The 18,406-nt window shown below is 39.5% G+C and overlaps 1 protein-coding gene across 3 annotated transcripts; it reads left to right on the forward strand.

Annotated features, from left to right (window-relative positions):
• Nucleotides 1–1,150: 1,150 nt before the first annotated feature.
• LOC140370410 (serine/threonine-protein kinase PAK 2-like) lies at nt 1,151–18,406 on the forward strand. 3 transcript variants are annotated; one of them, XM_072457555.1, is made up of 15 exons: nt 1,151–1,174; nt 10,127–10,320; nt 11,305–11,411; nt 13,036–13,183; nt 13,273–13,289; nt 14,249–14,356; nt 14,577–14,700; nt 14,785–14,848; nt 14,998–15,046; nt 15,122–15,234; nt 15,753–15,870; nt 15,950–16,049; nt 17,033–17,229; nt 17,938–18,075; nt 18,281–18,406. In XM_072457555.1, exons 2-15 carry the CDS (start codon nt 10,143–10,145, stop codon nt 18,365–18,367), a joined length of 1,548 nt encoding a protein of 515 aa, XP_072313656.1. In that variant the 5' UTR covers nt 1,151–1,174; nt 10,127–10,142; the 3' UTR covers nt 18,368–18,406. The 3 variants fall into 3 exon arrangements, with proteins under 3 accessions (XP_072313656.1, XP_072313654.1, XP_072313655.1); XM_072457553.1 differs by lacking the exon at nt 1,151–1,174 and adding an exon at nt 6,176–6,446; XM_072457554.1 differs by lacking the exon at nt 1,151–1,174 and adding an exon at nt 9,085–9,223.

Raw genomic sequence — 18,406 nt, forward strand, 5'->3', positions numbered from 1 at the left:
AAGAATTAATGACTCTTTGAACTTGGAAAATGACTTAAGATGAACAAATCACACCTTTGTCTTAAAATTCTACTCCTAAAAATACATTCAACACGTTATTGAACAAAATCCTTAAAAAGTTGTAGAAGTAGCATTTGTTTACAGGTGCTAGCAAGAACCGATTTAGCCAAAAGTTATCGAAAAACTAGCACAATAACGTTTTCTGCCTATTATGCACATGGAAGACACGGTGCTCTTATAAACACGAGTAAATAGATGAATGTTTAAAAACCTTTTATAAATCGTTGACCAGCAGTGTGAGATTTGATGTTGATGTTTAGAATGTCGCTGCGAATATGGTTTACACACAAGATTTCGAATGTTCTAGTGCAACATCTGGTATGCATTTCACAATAAAGCTAATTATTGTCTTACAGCTTCCGTTCAATGGTTAAGAAATCGGTGTAAAGTAAAGCCTCATTCGTCCAGGAGTGTATTAATTGCACAAAACGAATCAGTTGTAGTCATCTGGACACTGTATTGGAAAAACAAATATTCTCAGACTAAATTATTTCCTAACAGGTTGAAAAAGTGTCTGGATGACTACAACTGGATCTTTTTCTTCAGTGTTATTTATTAATTTATTAAATCCAATCACCAAATCTCACTCCTCAGGTAAGACTCAATGATTCAATTGCTGTAGAAATGTAATGACAAAATATTTTTTATTTCTTATCATCATAACGGAAAACAAGATTTCCTCGCGGCCTTGCTTTTAATCTGAAAATCCTTGCAGCCATTTCCCCCCGTCAGAACTAGCGTCGCTGTCACTTGCGTCTCACGCGCGGCAGCTGCACGCTTTTATTTTTTGCCGCGGATTGTGCAGCGCGCTACGGAAGCCCGTGAACGACACTGGATTTTCTGCTTTGCGCCTTTTACGACGTTCCGCTTCCTTTCCTTTCCAGCCAAGTTGCTCCCAAAGTCTGACCACTAAGTCTGACCGGGACCAGGCGAACGGACCGAGAGCCGGGGCATCAAATAACGGAGAATAATCACGTTTTACTGGTACCTTTTAAACTAACTAGCTGCTTGATTCGAATTTGGAAAAGTGAAGAAAACGTGTTGAAAGTCTGTGGAGCAGAGCTGGAGCTGGAGCTGGAGCTGGTGCTTGGTTTTCTTTTGCTGCTTTTGCCCGGTGAGTTCGCGTTTTCAATATGCCAATAAGACACGCTGCTTGCAATACTGTCTTCGTGTTTAATGTGTGTATATTTCAAATGTCGACTCGTAACATCCGATCTACTGTTCAGTGTCTGGTTCTGTGCCGTTTTGTTTTGTCTGTCTGCTTTGCTATAAATAGCCCAGGTCCATCTTTGTGATGTAAAATCAATAAACATCAGAGGAGAGAAAAATTAGGTCATTGTTAAAAGCACTTTGCACTTACTAAACCTATGACATTCTTTTTTTTAATAATATGGTTCATGTGTAATGCTTTGCCAGTGGAATATTATGTTGCAGCCTGTTTATTTTATATTTGATTCCCCTAATAAACCTAATAAACCTAATAATAATAAACAGCCCATTCTAAAAACAACTTGAGCCTTGTCCAATGTTGAGTAATCCTTGCTATTTAATTATGAACCATCTAACATGTCATCTGATTTGTCCCATTGGCTTTTGCACTTGTGTGTCATGTCTACGGCAAGACAAAAATACTACATCTTTGTGTTTGTGGGCTTTGTGGACTGCCCTCTTTTTAATTTAAGCCCATGTAATTACAGTTTACTGCTACAAAGCGCTGTCAGGATGAAGTCACCTTAAGTAGTCCGAACACGAAACAGATGCGACGAGAAAGAAACTACTTGAAAAGCAACAAAGGAAAACTATTAGTCTATAAGTAGTTTTTATAGACACTTTTGATTCAGAAGAGATATTCAATAAATGTAGGTTTAATTGACTTCAGTTGTGGCTTGTAATCCTTCTTTCTTAGATCTACAAAGAGTTCTTTTTTTGACTTGAATGTCGGTTATTGTCAAGTTATTTCATGCACATCAATTAATACTATAGTACTACTATAAAGTCACTCGACTTCACTGCTCGACAAGAAAGTGGATATTCTTCCCAGACTAATTCAAAGATGAGCTGCACAATTTATTACAACGTGAATAGTCAGCAGCACAATTGGTAAATCACAAATGTGTACAAAAAGAAATGTGAATTCTTCTTTACGCACACGTTCTAAAAAAGAAATGCAGGTGAATGTTGTAGTCTAAACAATCTTCTCAAATGTTGTGTGCAGTGTGAATCATTTAAAACACAAATATTGAGGAAAAACAAAAAACACAAGTTGGTTTCTTAGTTGGAAGGTTTTATTTGCTGTCTTGTATTTCATAAGGATTGTAAAAGATTTATATGGACAAAAGCAGAAAGCAGAAGACACAGGGGAGTTGGGGATTTCTGTTTGAATAGTGATTTTTGCATGCACTCCTGAGCTTGTGACTTTGTCAGTGCAGCCGGGATCAGATTTCATATACCGTATTTTCTGGACTATAAGTCACACCGGAATATAAGTCGCACCAGCCAAAAAATGTATAATAGAGAAGAAAAAAACATATATAAGTTGCACTGGAGTATAAAGTATAAGTATAAATATGAGTATAAATCCCACCCCGGCCAAAACTATGAAAAAAGGTGCGACTTATAGTCCGAAAAATACGGTACATATTGATAGTTTTAGAGTTAACTTCTCATCTGGCTTGTCTCTTATCAGTCAATTAATTGATCAAACACTGTATTTGTCTTTAGTCTACTACAGCCCTAAAATACAAAGCGTCTTTTAATTGTTTTACCACTTGTGCAGTCAGTGTTTACGTCATACTGAACCAGGAGGACTTCTGTCTTCTTCCTTGGATGCTTATTTGCTGTGCCGGGCCGCGCCGCCTGTGTGTGACAGCCGTCGGGTTGCCAGGTTTGTGATGGTGTTGACTCAGAGGTGAGGCAGCTGCAGAATAACAGGATAAGGTGTTGAGGAGAGTGGGCGTGCGCAGGGCAGTGTGTTTACTCTGTCATCTCTGCCAAACGTGTAATCACTGCCCTCACTGTGGCTCTTTGTATACACAACGCATGTGTTTGTTTCCTTATGAATCCGAGGCAGACGGTTACACTTTAGTAACTTTGGAAAATACGTGCCTTCTGTGTGCTCGGGAGTGTCTGTTCAGCATAGAAAAAATGTAATTGTCAGTTACTTTATTGTTACTTGAGTAGCTATTTTACAACTTAAGGTGTGATTTAATGTTGTAATGTTACTTTTTCTTGTGTAATTTTATTTCTGCAGTATCTCTGTTCATTTTTATTGTTTTTTTAATCAGCTCTTTTTGCTGTCATTTTAGTTATAGACGTTAAACTCATTTTGCATAGCTCCAAAACTACAATTGCGAGACTGCGTCCTGGTTTGGTCTCGGGCGTAGTCCTGGTTTTACCCTATTTAATGTAGATCAAGTCCTGGTCCCCCGTCCCAGTCCCTGTTCTGATGTGTATGTGTTAGTATGAATGCTACTTTAGTGGATTTTTATTTTATTTTATTTATTTTATTTGTTTTAATTATTGTATTTATTTATTTTATTTATTTTATTTATTTTATTTATTTTATTTATTTTATTTATTTTATTTATTTTATTTATTTTATTTATTTTATTTATTTTATTTGTTTTATTTGTTTTATTTATTTTATTTTATTTATTTTATTTTATTTTATTTATGCTTCACTACATATTTTGAAATAGTTATTTTCCTTATTCTCCTTCCGATTACGTCACAACAAACACACATAGTTTAGCCGGCCGACTTTTATTGGGCTTAAAACAAATTCAGCTGGTTCTATTCTGGGAGAGTGTGTGGGCAAAAAAAAAAAGTTTTATACGGGCCAGGTTGGGTTTTAATATCCGATACTTGTATGGACCATTAGCTCTGGTCCAATGGTCAGCTGGGGTGAGATAGAGGGCACAGCAACACGTTGATTGGAGCTCATATACATCAGAACGTACTGCTCTTCTCTGCACTCTTTTTACACTTATCTTTTGCTCACATCGACCTGTCAGGAGCTTCCTTATTGTGCACGTGTCAGGCGGATGAGGGAAACCAAAGTGTCGGGAGGAAACTCGCCCGGACACATGGTAAAAAACACGCAAACTCCACACGGAAAGGCCCAGACTACTACTACTACTATACAACACTACCTCTTGTGTCTCTGCATGAATGGGGCGGAGGTGGAGACCGTGACAGAGTAAGTTAAGTGCACCTACAACATCACTCCTTCCAGGAAGTCCTCCTCAGTATTTCCTTTTATAGAAGCCGAGCACAAAAGGCTTGTTGTGCGCTTCCTGTAAACAGCGGCGCCTCTTGTTTTCTGAGCTGCGATTGGCCGACGCCGCGCCGTGACCCGTCAGGGCTCGGGGAGTTCCAGGATGAGGAAGTGGGTTTCCCTTGACGACGAACCTCCACTGAGACGAGAGACGACTTCAGTGCGACAGACGGCAAAAAAATGAAGAATAGAAACTTTGTGATGGCAGATATTCACGAGTAAAACGGGCGTGCAAAAAGAAGAACAGATACTGGTAGTTATTATTCATATTTTCTACTACTGCAAACGAATTCCTGTACAACTGGGCAATGGGGCTGAAAATTCTATCTGCATTACTATTATTTTTTCAAATTCATTTTAAGTTTTGATTTGATTTGATCATTTTATCGTCTTTTTTCTTTTCTTTTTGTAATTTCATGGCCGTGACAGAAGAGAAACCTCAAAAACAAATAAATAGTTTCCACTCCAAGGCCATTAACCATTAGGAATTCCAATGCATTCTTCCAAAGTCCGTGTCTGCTCCAGGCAACAAGGTTTTACTGTCTCCGGATCGGCTTTAAACCCGACCATCACAAATTACAAAGTACGATTTATAATTTGATGATTTTCAACTACCTGCTTGTTTCCATGGACATATTATGGCTCTGGCAGGAATGCTCCACAGTATGACATTAAACGCATCTATATCCATGGAGACGAGCTATAACGTTGCCGCCAGGCCTCGTTACAGGTCAGATCTGTGGCGAGGCAAGCCTACTCAACGCATGTTTTTCTATTTTTTTTCCTTTTTTTAGCATAAGAAACACATTTAATCAAACAAATGCAACATAGATACGTTTAATGCCATACCGCGGAACATTCTAGGCCAGGTTATAACATCGTAAGGTAGCTGGATCCCACTATCACACCGGGACAGTTACATAGTGCACGTTTATTTATATATAATTCATAGTACTGCCCTAATTCCTGACATGAAGAAGAAAAAAAAGAGTTGAACCTTACTGGCTATGCATTCTGCCCTCGTAACTTTGGGCAAGACACTTTACCATATAAATGAGGATAGCGTGATTGGTAGTGGTTTAAGCTGGGTCGAGAAATAGATCACCAACACCCATGTGACTAAGGAGTAAATTAACAGATTTGTATGTAATGCCTCAATAAATGTAGGCAACACTATAATATTTTGTTCAATTTACACACACACCATTATTTTAAACAACTTGGCAAACTTACAGGACGTCAAAAGTATCAACAAATCGTATACAAATTGATACGAAAACTAGAATCGAAAGTACAGGTATCGAAAAAACATGAACAGTTTTAAAAAGAGCTTGAGCTTTATCAGAACTAGTATATAGTAACATAAAGAAAATACTCTTGAAAATGTAGCTAAAAGAAGAGCATTTTTTACATCATTGTGGTGTCGAAATTGAGTATCGAGCATATTCCTTACAATCGAAATCGAGTTTGACATTTTTTATATCACAACAACACTAGAACAGTATGATAAAACTGATATTGCCCAACTCCTCAGATTGAAGAGCGTTAGAATATGAGCTTAATACCTCACTGAATTGTCACCCGAGCATTGTACCGTATTCTATTTGTTCACCTGATCCCTTGAATTCCACTTCTCACCTAAGCGTAGCTCACAGCCATAAAACTCTTATTTACAATGACACTCCCATTGTGTGAAGGGGCGGGACTTTTCGAGTGTGCGCGAAGATTTGCCCACGCCCAAAACTCCAGCTGCCCCTGAAGCTACCAAATTCCTGCGCAGAGTCAACTTGTCTAAGCCCGACCCCGCGGCGCGCATCCAGTACCATCCGCACGCTTTTGGAGAGAAAAAAAACGCACATTTAAAGGGGCAGCCTGATCTTATTTTTAACCTGCCGGGACACGCACGCCTACCCCATCAGAGGGTGGTGTGTGGAATGAGGCAGCCTGCTAAGACCTGCCCCAAAAGGAGGACAGAGGGGGCGAGGAAGGGGGTGAAATCGCAGCTTAGCAGGTAAACGAAAAACTAAGCTCTGTGGACTTAAAGCTTGCGCTCCCAAGTTGTATTTCCTTGGCTGTATCTTCTGCACAGGACAGAAGAAGCAAGAATAGGGTGAGTACCTTGACTGTATTGCATATTTAATGTATTTATGTTTACGTTGTTTAATAGTTGCCAAAATTGCAAGCATTTAGTGTTCCAGCGATTCGATGCATGTAGCCACGTCTGCTTCAAAATGACCATTGTTGAAATTTCAAATAAATACAGTAGTTTCCGTGTTAATAACAAGTTGTGCCGAGTGTATTTGCAAAATTATAGGGCAATGATTTAGCGCTGGCCTGGAAAACTGCTGACGTGTCTGCAGTTTGTGTGGCCTCAGGCTCTGGACATATCAGTGCACGCCGAATGTCTTTTTATGCACCTAAAGGCCAACGCTTTATGGTGATATGTTGGATTAGTGTCAACGTATGCACGGATTACTGGGTGCAAAAGGTGCGACGAGTTCAAGGTGCGAGGCAGGGCACGGAGAGCGGGACCAGTAAGGTAATGTGGCTCCAACACCCGAGTGGGGTTGTCAAAAGTGTCAATACCAAAATGTACTTAATATAATTTGAACTAGTATCAGCACTGAACGAATGCATAAACGGCGCAAAATGGTTTTCACAAAGGTAGGTAGTAGGGCTGTGCTCAATATATCGATATCGGGATGTATCGTGATGGATTTCTTGGTAATACGTGTATCGATACAGAGATGCGTATCGTGATGAAACAACATGAAGTCATTAGAAATAGCAGAGTGACACTTTTGAACCTACAGACTGTTGAAACGAGTCTGAGGAGCTGAAAATGTGACTTCATCATAGGACAGTTGTATTCTGATATTGAGGACGGTGTGAACAAGACATTCTAATGCATTTTGTTGTTCTACTAATGAAACATAATTTTAGTAAACTTTTAACACCGGTTTTATGGGATATCGTGAATCAGGGCGCGTATCGTATCACGCTCGCTGTATCGGGATTCGTATCGTATCGTGGACCTTTTATCGGTTTATAGATGGGATTTGTGTCTTTGTGGGTTGAATCCTTGGACTAGGCTGCATCCTGGTTCGATCCAGGTTTAATTCTAATGTCTTGGTTTTGTCCTGGTTTAGTCCCATGTTTAGTCCCATGTTTAGTCCCATGTTTAGTCCCATGTTTAGTCCCATGTTTAGTCCCATGTTTAGTCCCATGTTTAGTCCCACGTTTAGTCCCACGTTTAGTCCCACGTTTAGTCCCACGTTATAGTCCCACGTTATAGTCCCACGTTATAGTCCCACGTTTAGTCCCACGTTTAGTCCCACGTTTAGTCCCACGTTTAGTCCCACGTTTAGTCCCACGTCTAGTCCCACGTTTAGTCCCACGTTTAGTCCCACGTTTAGTCCCACGTTTAGTCCCACGTTGTACCCAGCGTGTGCCAGTGTTACGCATCCCTGTCCACTCCACGTTACCACCGTAGGTTGTTTTTCCCCGGGGTGATGTAGTGAGGCTAAATTGACCTGAATGAATGATACTTATTTCCACGTCAGCGACTAACTCGCTGTGAAGCGTGTTCCGTCCCGTGTCTGGCCTGCACAGTTGAAGTAATGTATTCTGACAAGAGATGCGCACACTATGTACAGTTTCTTAAGGTGCGCAAAGTTCTTTTCCTGGAATTTTCCACAGCATGGCATTAAACGTAGAATAAAAACCAGCTCCATGAAGACAACTCGTGAACGCAAACAAGCCAACTTACAGGTCGGAGGTTTCATTGGTAAAACCTTTTGGGACCGGACTGCACATTTTCTAATCAAGTTGTCTTTTTATAGATCACAAATTTAACGTAGAAAGTCACATATATGTAAAATGTTTGTACGTCTGCATGCTTTTTGAATTATAGCTCAGATCAGTGGAGCCTAATACTGTATGAATGCATGTTTTTAAGAAGGTACTTTTTAGCAATGAACACACCCGCTTCACGTAGCCTATTTTATGTTTATTTGCCTGTTATTCCATACGTTTTTGGATGCTACTTTTCCTGCAGCATGGCACTTCTTGCATAATCTTTCCATGTTAATTCTTCTGTCTGCTCACAAAATATAAAATTCTATGTTTGCTTTTTACTGATTCGTTTTAATCTTCTCAATTTATCTGGCAAGGATCGTAAACAATCGCACAACTAGCACATTTTCTCCATTATAATTAACACAAATTCATGCATGACTTCTTTCATTGTGCTCTCCACTCATCCACAGCGACACAATGTTACTGTTGAGCGCTCACAGTAAGAGGAGCTTCCTTCTTCCTGTGATGTCACTCACACTAGGCTTTGATCAAACTGCTGGTGCTGCGTCTGCGACCTGTATCTGCGGTTTGGGTTTTGGCGTTAAACTCGATCTGTCCGTCTGTCTGCCATCGCAGTTGTCACCATATTAGGAGCTCGTTTAGAGGGCGTCATTGTCACACAGTAGATTTATTGTTTGTTAATATTGACAGTTCTGGTCCTTCTGGTTCACGTTGCAGACTAAAAGCAGCTCATTGATAAGACATTTGGCCATGTTTGTACTGCAAAAATCGCACGATTTCCGAAATATCTGCTGAACAACCTGTTTGCTTACTTTTTTTCACAGGCTTTATCTTGCGTGTCTATTTCTAGCTAATGCTTTTGTTGAATAATGGCTTAGAACTATGTGACAACAGCCTGCAAGGCTCACTCTCTCCTGAAGCTCTGTCTTTTTCCTTCCTCATTCATTTGCGAACCACGAGACTCAACTCGTCACTTTCTCCTTTCAACTCCTGTTCACTAACGCTTCTCCCGTGTTTGTTTGGGTTTTTTTCCTCTACTGCTGCTCGTCGTCAAACCGACTCATCTGGGTTTGTAGTTTGCTCTGTATTTTGCCGTTCTTATCATTATCTGTCGTGTAGTTTTCGCTGGCGGGTTGCACAATATGAGATAAAGCAGAAGTAAGTCGGTGCCGTCGCCGTCGGTTCAGTTTGTGCTGTGTTTTTGACGGCGTCTGAAGTAAACTTTAGATAACAATTCTTGCTTGATTTATTGGTTGACTTGTTTTTGAGCTAAGTCTGTTAAGACGCGTTCTCTTTGTTATGGCAATACGTGTACAAAAAGTGTGATTCTCGCTGGTGTTGATTTGGATTGGCTGAAAACGAAAGGGGAGAAATGAAAAGAGCTCAGAGTCAAAACACACAAACTTTTAAGTCGGATTACATTAGCAAACACAATGTAAAACAAATGAGCTGTGGCTATTTACTGAGGTTTTTATATCAATTTTGATGTTCTGTGTTACAGTATCTTGTTTTTAATGTGTGCTTAAAATTGACAATTCATTAAAACTCGAATCTTGTGTTTGAACAAATACGTTTTCTGATGTAGTCTCGGAATACGTTTGAATCACGTTTAGTACTTAGCATCTTAAAATCTGCATGGGTTCTACATCAAGCTAATGACAATTCCGAGATGTGACGACACAATCTTGATCTCTATAGATTTAGTTGATTTTTGACTTTCCATTTTAAAGTGCTGTACAACACAGATATGCAGTGAAACGTGACTAGACTGGAGTTCGTATAGTAGCATAGGGTTAGTTCATTCACACTTACAAGCACTCAGGTCTTGCCCGAGGACACAACAGCAGTTTTTTATTGCGAGAACCGACCGGGAATCGAACCAACTTTGCTTTGAGTCATCGTTCAGACCGAAGACCGACTCGTAAATAATGTTGTACTTATTGCATTGGTTTTCTCTCCCGATCTCTGCAGGGCGCGCTGTGTGTAGATGTGTGACAGTGCAGTGTGCGAGGACAAGCCCCCCGCCCCCCCTGTCAGGATGAGCAGCCAAGGAGGAGGAGCCAAGGACCCTCAGTCAGCCAATCACAACTCGCGCCCTCTGCCCTCTGTGCCCGAGGAGAAGAAGTCCAGGAACAAAATCATCTCCATGTTTGCGTCCGAAAAAGGTGACGATGCGGCGCTGATACAAGTACTTTTGGGCAAATATGAGCAAAAATTGTCATAAATGTGTATCGTTAATTGAGATTTTGATCCTCCTTTGACACTATAACAATAAAAGCTGTAAGACGTGTGCTTAACGAATGACTACCCTTCTCCCTTCCCAGTTCACAAAAAACAACAACTGTAAAATATTTCAGATATGTATAACTTAATGATAATTGATTAACTTTGAACATATAGTTTTTAGTGAAATCGGGTGGTAAGAAACAACTTGTATACCGTGAGTATAAGTGGCACCGGAGTACAAGTGGCACCGGAGTACAAGTGGCACCGGAGTACAAGTGGCACCGGAGTACAAGTGGCACCGGAGTACAAGTGGCACCGGAGTACAAGTGGCACCGGAGTACAAGTGGCACCGGAGTACAAGTGGCACCGGAGTACAAGTGGCACCGGAGTACAAGTGGCACCGGAGTACAAGTGGCACCGGAGTACAAGTGGCACCGGAGTACAAGTGGCACCGGAGTACAAGTGGCACCGGAGTACAAGTGGCACCGGAGTACAAGTGGCACCGGAGTACAAGTGGCACCGGAGTACAAGTGGCACCGGAGTACAAGTGGCACCAGCCAAAAAATGCATACTAGAGAAGAAAAAAACATATATAAGTTGCACTGGAGTATGAAATGCGGTTGCAAGTGTGAAAATAACAAATAATATCACATATAAGTCGCTCCAGAGTATAAGTATAAATATAAGTAATATAAGTCGCATCCCGGCCAAAACTATGAAAAGAGGTGCTTTAGTCCGGAAAATACGGTATTTAGACTTGGTACATTGTCTCAAGGAGGGTTTAAATGGCAAAGAGATCATGCTGTAGTTATTTTCTGTCAAAGTCTCTAGTACCGTGCGTTTTAGTGGAGGGCAGTGTGCAGTTTTGACCAGACCAGTGTTGGCAATATTTCGATGATGGATTTGTTTGTGTCGTGTCTTAGGAGCGAGAAAGAAGGACCGGGACAAGGACAGACCCGAGATCTCCTCACCCTCGGACTTTGAACACACCATCCACGTGGGCTTTGACTCTGTTACTGGAGAATTCACGGTAAATCATTTTGTGACATTATGAATCAGTAACTCCTTTCTCTGGATGTATTAGCTGCTTGTGTAACACTAATATAATGATAACTAGACTTATTAAAGTATGAACAAAGACTTTTATAGTGAACAAATATAATTCAGGCTTTGTAATTACTCTAACCTTAATTCCTAAACTAAACTTAACCCTATTGAAGGAGTTATTAAGCTTCAGTCATACTTAACTATATATTCATTATGAAGTCTGTGTTCATGCTTTGTTAAGGTAAATTAAGGTGTAGTTATTATAAAGTGGCACCATTGTGTTAAGTTATTCAAAAGAAAATGTTAGGAAAGAGTACTAAAATGCATAGTAAAAGTACAGTTACATGGCTAATGATAATAAATAATAATAAAGGTATGGCTGCCAAAATGTTACTTGAGTAAAAGTAAAAAAGTAGACATGAAAAATACTAGTTTAACACATTTTTAGTAGCATTTTAGGTCTTTTTATAGAAAACTGATTAATTAAATCATTTAAACTTAACAACGTTGTTTAAATCCACAGTCTGTATGTTCTTTGAGCTCTGGTCAATCAGAGCCGGCCGCGCAGGGCTGTTATGTGTGTTTGTAAGTGTAAAATGAGCAGAGACAGAGATGACTGTAGTTTGGGACGATTTGGACTTGTAATGTAAACAATAACTCAATGTAAAATGTTTTGAAGTAGTATTACATAGCTAGAAAATACAGGTTTGAAAGTCATACTATATCGAAAACAGTAACGTGAGTATTTGCAATAGTTACTTTCCCCCCTTGCTTCTTTGTATCTAAAGTGAATCAGTCTTAAATTGCACTGATTTAGACGCTCGTTACTTAAAGCCATAGTATTATATTATAGCATTTAACATTTGAGCCAAAAAATACATTTATTTCATTACAGTGTTTTTATTGCACTGACAAATTTTAAAAACAATTATATTCATTACGAGTTATTTATTCACTCCACATGCAGTGTTGGTGGTAAGCTTCTTCTGTAGCCACAGCTGCCTTCGGACAGAGATGTGGGTGCCATTCTGTGCCTGGTGCCTTTCTAATACATTCACATAGGAAACAAAAAAGCGTTGCTGGTAGAAAGGTAAAGCCAGGTCAAGGTGAAATATTGATACAAGTTAAACATGTTGAAGAGTTTTGAACTGTTCCAAATTGTGACGCGGTCGAGTGAACTCGGATGGATTAATGTGATGGTAATTCTACACGGAACAGTTGTGTCTGTATCGCTGGAGTGACACCAAGAATTTATCCCAGATCAAACCTGGCAGCGTTCCCTTTAACTGTGGTCATCGGCTGCATTATTCATAGATTCTGTGGCCAACTTTAGCGATCTCTCGACTGCATTTTTCACGAAAGACGACATGAAATCTAAATCCGGCAATCAAAATGAGGAAAAGAAAGATTCTGCTCTGTGGTTCCTAAATTTTGCTGGGATGAATCTGATACTTCTACATATCTCTGGATAAGCGCCAAGAATCCATCAGAGACCGAACCGAGCTGCTTTCACTTAAACCGCGGTCACTGGCTGCATTATTCACGACTTTTTGCGGCTTTAGCGACGATTCGGCCAGGTCTGAGTCACCGTGTCTGTGTTTGTGCAGGGCATGCCGGAGCAGTGGGCCCGGCTCCTTCAAACCTCCAACATCAGCAAATCGGAGCAAAAACAAAACCCCCAGGCCGTTCTCGACATTCTCAAGTTCTACGACTCGACCAGTGGGAAGCAGAAGTACCTCAGTTTCTCCGCCTCCGGTCAGTACAGATAAATGTATCAAATAAACTGTTGGAAAATAATGTGCCCTTGTTCTATGGTCCTGACACAACAATATGGTATTTTTCAGATAAGGACTCGCAGTCGGTAAGCATTGACACAACTGACTTTTGCCCCGAGGCTTTTGTAATATATTGATTGCTTTAACTTCGACTATAAAACGTAATCAGGTTGATACATAGTAATCCATTGATATATTTGCCGTGCTAATTATACATGTTCAGTACGTACTATCCATTGTGGCTCGGTAAAGGTTAAGTCCAGTTCATGAAATGTCAGTTTCAAGAATTACCGTCTTTTCCAGACTATAAGTCGCACCAGCCAAAAAATGCATAATAGAGAAGAAAAAAACACATATAAGTCACACTGGAGTATACATTTTTGGGGAAATTTATTTGATTAAATCCAAGACCAAGAATAGAGATTTCATCTTGAATTGCAATTTAAAATAATAACAGATGAGAGAACATGGTGAATAGGTGTACGTATGCTAACGCTAACACCTTCAGCTACTTGAGGCACAGACAGAACTGTGGTAAGTGTCTGGTATGTTAACGTAACATATGAACAGTTATTCAGATAACTATAGCATAAAGAACATGCTAACAAGTTTACCAAAGCATCAGTTTTACCCCAAATCACTAAATCCACTGAATTCTTCTTCCTCTGTGTCACTTCTAAACAACTCCGCAATCTCCGGAGGTAGAGGAAGAGTAGATTCTTCTTCTGCGTCACTTAGTGCCTAGAGCGCCCTCTTGTGAAATGCAGTTGCCAGTGTGAAAATAACGAATAATGTCACATATAAGTCGCTCTGAAGTATAAATCGCACTCCGGCCAAAACTATGTAAGAAGACTTATAGTCCGGAAAATATGGTAGTTTTCATGAAATGTTTTGGTGAAATGTAGTTGCATAAATTGAAATTTCCCTAAAAACGTCTGTATTGTGTTTGTGACATGATTAACTCATACGATACTATATTCACTGTGTTTTTCTATCAAAAGCTCGCCTGATTTGGATGTAATAAATAAATGACACTTTATTTTAGCCTGGAAAACAAGGCGGCGGTAAAGCAGGAGGTAAAGATGGAGACGACGACGATGACGACGACACTCCTCCTCCAATTGTGGCTCCGAGACCGGAACACACGAAATCCGTAAGTCACGAAAAGATATTGACAATCACACAAAAATACACGTTCATGTTCATTGGTGGGTTATATGGCCAGTGGGTTTTGTCTTTTTGTCTTATTACAGTGTTGTGGTTTCACTTTCATTGTTACACTTGACCATTACACCACCATAAATCTATTTAAGTCCATTTACTTGCACATTCAGTTCCCCGTATGTCATTTGCAATGTTCCGTGCGTCTGCAGATGTACACAAGGTCTGTAATAGACCCCATCCCGGCCCCCGAAGGAGACGCGGCGTCGAAAGCGGTCGACAGGAAGAAGAATAAGGGAGGCAAAATGACAGACGAGGAGATCATGGAGAAACTACGTGCGTGATACGTCGTTTGCAAACTGACAGTATCATAAGTCAGAAGCAAATACAAACTGAATGTGCTTTGTTTTGTTTTTTTAGGGACAATTGTTAGTATTGGAGATCCTAAAAAGAAATACACCAGATATGACAAGATCGGACAGGGGTAAGTAGCGTTTGAGTCGGGTTGAATGATGTACCAGTATTTGTGACGGTTCCAAGCCAAGAATAATTGATGATTGTTGTAGTTAAACAATCTCTTATGGGAGTAAATTAGCCTAAATTAAAAGTCTACATTGTATTGTGTTATTGCAGGGCATCTGGCACAGTTTACACAGCTATAGATGTTGCCACGGGACAAGAGGTAAGTCTACATAATATACTTTTTGTAGACTGTGTGACTTTTTTTTGGTGTTAAAGTTATATTTTCGCTTCCCAGGTGGCTATCAAGCAGATCACCTTACAGAAGCAACCGAAGAAGGAGTTGATAATCAACGAAATTCTGGTGATGAAGGAGATGAAGAATCCTAATATTGTCAACTTCTTAGACAGGTAATAACAATTGGAAAATACCGGCCTGGTGTTGTATGTTTGGACAAAATATACCGTATTTTATGGACTATAAGTTGCACTGGAGTATGAAATGTGAAAGTGTGAAGTGTGAAAATAACAAATAATATCACATATAAGTCGCTCCGGAGTATAAGTATATAAGTATGAATATAAGTATAAGTCGCACCCCAGCCAAAACTATGAAAAAAGGTGCGACTTATAGTCCAGAAAATACGGTATATTGATTAATACAATATTCTAACAGCTATACAATACATAATCTAGTTTTTTTTTTTCAAATCATCATAAATAAATGGTAAATAAAATTCATAAAATAAAATGTATACATTTAATACATAATAATAACAAATTGAATAAAAAAGCATTTCCTGTCAAATAACTTTTTTGTTTTTATTCTGACAAAATCTGACAAAATAGGCATCCAAAATGTAGAAAATTTAAAACTATTATTTCTGGTAAAATAAATAAATTAAAATACATTGTTTGTGTGTGTGTAGTTTCCTTGTAGGAGACGAGCTCTTTGTGGTGATGGAGTATTTGGCCGGAGGATCGCTCACCGACGTCGTGACCGAGACCTGCATGGACGAGGCGCAGATAGCAGCAGTTTGTCGAGAGGTAAACTCAACTTGTTTTTGTTTTTTTAACCATCTTATTGTTTGTGTGAAAGTTTGAAACCTCTGCTGGGTTTCCGTAGGTCCTTCAAGCGCTGGAGTTTCTTCACGCAAACCAAGTCATTCACCGAGACATCAAGAGCGACAACGTGCTGCTGGGAATGGACGGATCTGTCAAACTAAGTAAGATGACAACGTTACACCTGCTTCTATACAATAACAAGGGACTAGTTCATAACGTTAAGTTGTTTTCCCCTTTTAATACTTGAAGCTATTAAATATACAGAAGACTTTATTTGTCCCAGATCCTTTAATTCATTAATTTGCAGGAAATTGTCATGACTGGCTTGATTTTAACACTTGGACACGTGGCACATAAAAACAATGTAACCTTAAATACTGTGTAAAGCGCAGTTGACGACATAGATAGAAAGTTTATTGCTAGAGGGAAGAATGACCTGAACTGACCTATTTTTTAACAGGAGGGCAGGAGGACAAACTCGGAGAAAAGAGGATGTCTAGGGTCAGAGAGGATCTTTCGAGCTTTATTTGCTTTTCTCTCTGAATAGATCTTTTCCAGACCGGGCAGCTTTTCACATTTGCCATTATTTGGTCCTAAATCGAGCAGATGGTGTAGATTTGGGTTTGTCCTGTTCTCGTCCTTGTTTAGTCCTGGTCGGTCTTCTCTCCTGGTTTAGTTCCAACTTTTCTGAGGTGACTGAGTGAACGCCGCCTCAGAACCGGCAGCTTTTGATTTAATTCACATATTATTTTTCATTCAGTTTAATCCGGTTTTGTGAAGTTTTCTGGCGTCATCATTTACAAACGTCCCTAAGCCTCCATATTTCTAAAGTCCATATGTCACACTGGAGATGTTCAAAAGTGTTTTAAAAAGCGATACACGAAAGCACAAATCGGCAACGGAAATTTAGTATAGGGAGAATTCACACTTGCATTTAGACAAAACTAGAACTACATCAGAACTAAACCCGGATCTAAACCTCTGCTTGACCTGGACTAAACCAAAACCAGAACAGGACCTAATTAAGTCTTGATCGAAACTAAACTGGGTGCAAACCAGGACTAAATAAGGACAATTCTGAATGCAGCCTTAATGTCTTCTTAAAAAAAAAACTAATATACAACCAATATTTTTCTGTTTGCAGCTGATTTTGGCTTCTGCGCACAAATCACTCCAGAGCAGAGCAAACGCAGCACCATGGTGGGGACCCCGTACTGGATGGCCCCTGAGGTGGTCACCAGGAAAGCCTACGGACCCAAAGTGGACATCTGGTCCCTGGGCATCATGGCCATAGAGATGGTGGAAGGAGAGCCCCCGTATCTCAACGAAAACCCTCTCAGAGTAAGTGATTATTTAAAAAACATAAATAAATAAGGTAACGGTGTGTGGTAATGTAGTGACATCTGGTGGCGATGGTGTAAATTGCAACTACACAATATATGCTTTGTCAATAACAGAGATTCATAGTTTTTTCCATACCAAGTTGCACCTCATTCTGGCTTTCAAAGGGCAATCTTTAACTGGATAATACATGCATGCCTCTTTCTTGACTATAAAATACAAATAAAACTTCCAAATTACAAAAATTAAGTCCTCTAGGATCATTTTGTCTCGTCGATATTTAGAGAGAAAATTATTCTAAACCGTTCATTTCGGTTTGTGTTCAAAATAAGGTTGCCTAAAGAATAAAAACTAAGATACTAATCCACACGAGAGCTAATATAAAAAATAGAAAAACAAATTTGAGCAAGTATCAATTAAAAAAAGATATAATTAGGAGAATTATTAAGCAATCTTAGAACTAGTTTTAGACCAGAAAGTACCATTTTATTTTGAAAATGTCAGTCTATTATCTAAAACCTTGACCTAAATAATCATTACTGTGGTTTTGAAATCAATATCGTGACTTGAGTAGATTTATCAGTATAGAATTTACATCAAAATTATTACATTTATTTCAATAATTAACAACCAAGTTAAAACGCCCTTCATTTTTGCTGTTTTATCTTCATTCACACTGTCACGTCCCACTCTTTTTTTTTTTTTTAGGCTCTGTATCTAATTGCAACCAATGGGACCCCGGAGCTCCAGAGTCCAGAGAAGCTGTCGCCCGTCTTCAGATCGTTCCTGACTCGCTGCCTAGAGATGGACGTGGACAAGCGAGGGTCCGGACGGGAACTACTGCAGGTACAGGAACCTTTTCACTTACGTAACAACACATTCCAATCACGTTTATTCTGCTTTAACTAAACTAAAGGTACATCTAGTGTGACGAGAACAACAAACACGGCACATTTGTATTGTTTTTTTAAATATATTTTGGGATTTTCTACCATGTCCAACCTTCGTATATATTAATAATTTGGTGATTTCTCCTGTATCTTGTGTGCAGCATCCCTTCCTGAAGTTGGCCAAGCCTTTGTCCAGCCTCACTCCGCTCATCCTGGCCGCTAAAGAAGCCATGAGGAGCAACCGCTAAACACAAGAAAGAAAAGGACTTAAACTTTCTCTCCATCTC

Source organism: Eucyclogobius newberryi, unplaced genomic scaffold (genome assembly GCF_026437365.1).
Source record: "Eucyclogobius newberryi isolate DKJ021-1_F unplaced genomic scaffold, fEucNew1.0.hap1 SCAF_21, whole genome shotgun sequence".
Classification (NCBI taxonomy): domain Eukaryota; kingdom Metazoa; phylum Chordata; class Actinopteri; order Gobiiformes; family Gobiidae; genus Eucyclogobius; species Eucyclogobius newberryi.

What these genes read in the sequence shown, in the direction of transcription:
- LOC140370410 (XM_072457555.1), top strand. Translation starts at nt 10,143, where the DNA reads ATGTGTGACAGTGCAGTGTGCGAGGACAAGCCCCCCGCCCCCCCTGTC. An exon ending in ATGTTGCCACGGGACAAGAG is followed by an intron (nt 15,047 to 15,121) that starts GTAAGTCTACAT and finishes TTCGCTTCCCAG; the next exon opens with GTGGCTATCAAGCAGATCAC. An exon ending in TAGCAGCAGTTTGTCGAGAG is followed by an intron (nt 15,871 to 15,949) that starts GTAAACTCAACT and finishes GGGTTTCCGTAG; the next exon opens with GTCCTTCAAGCGCTGGAGTT.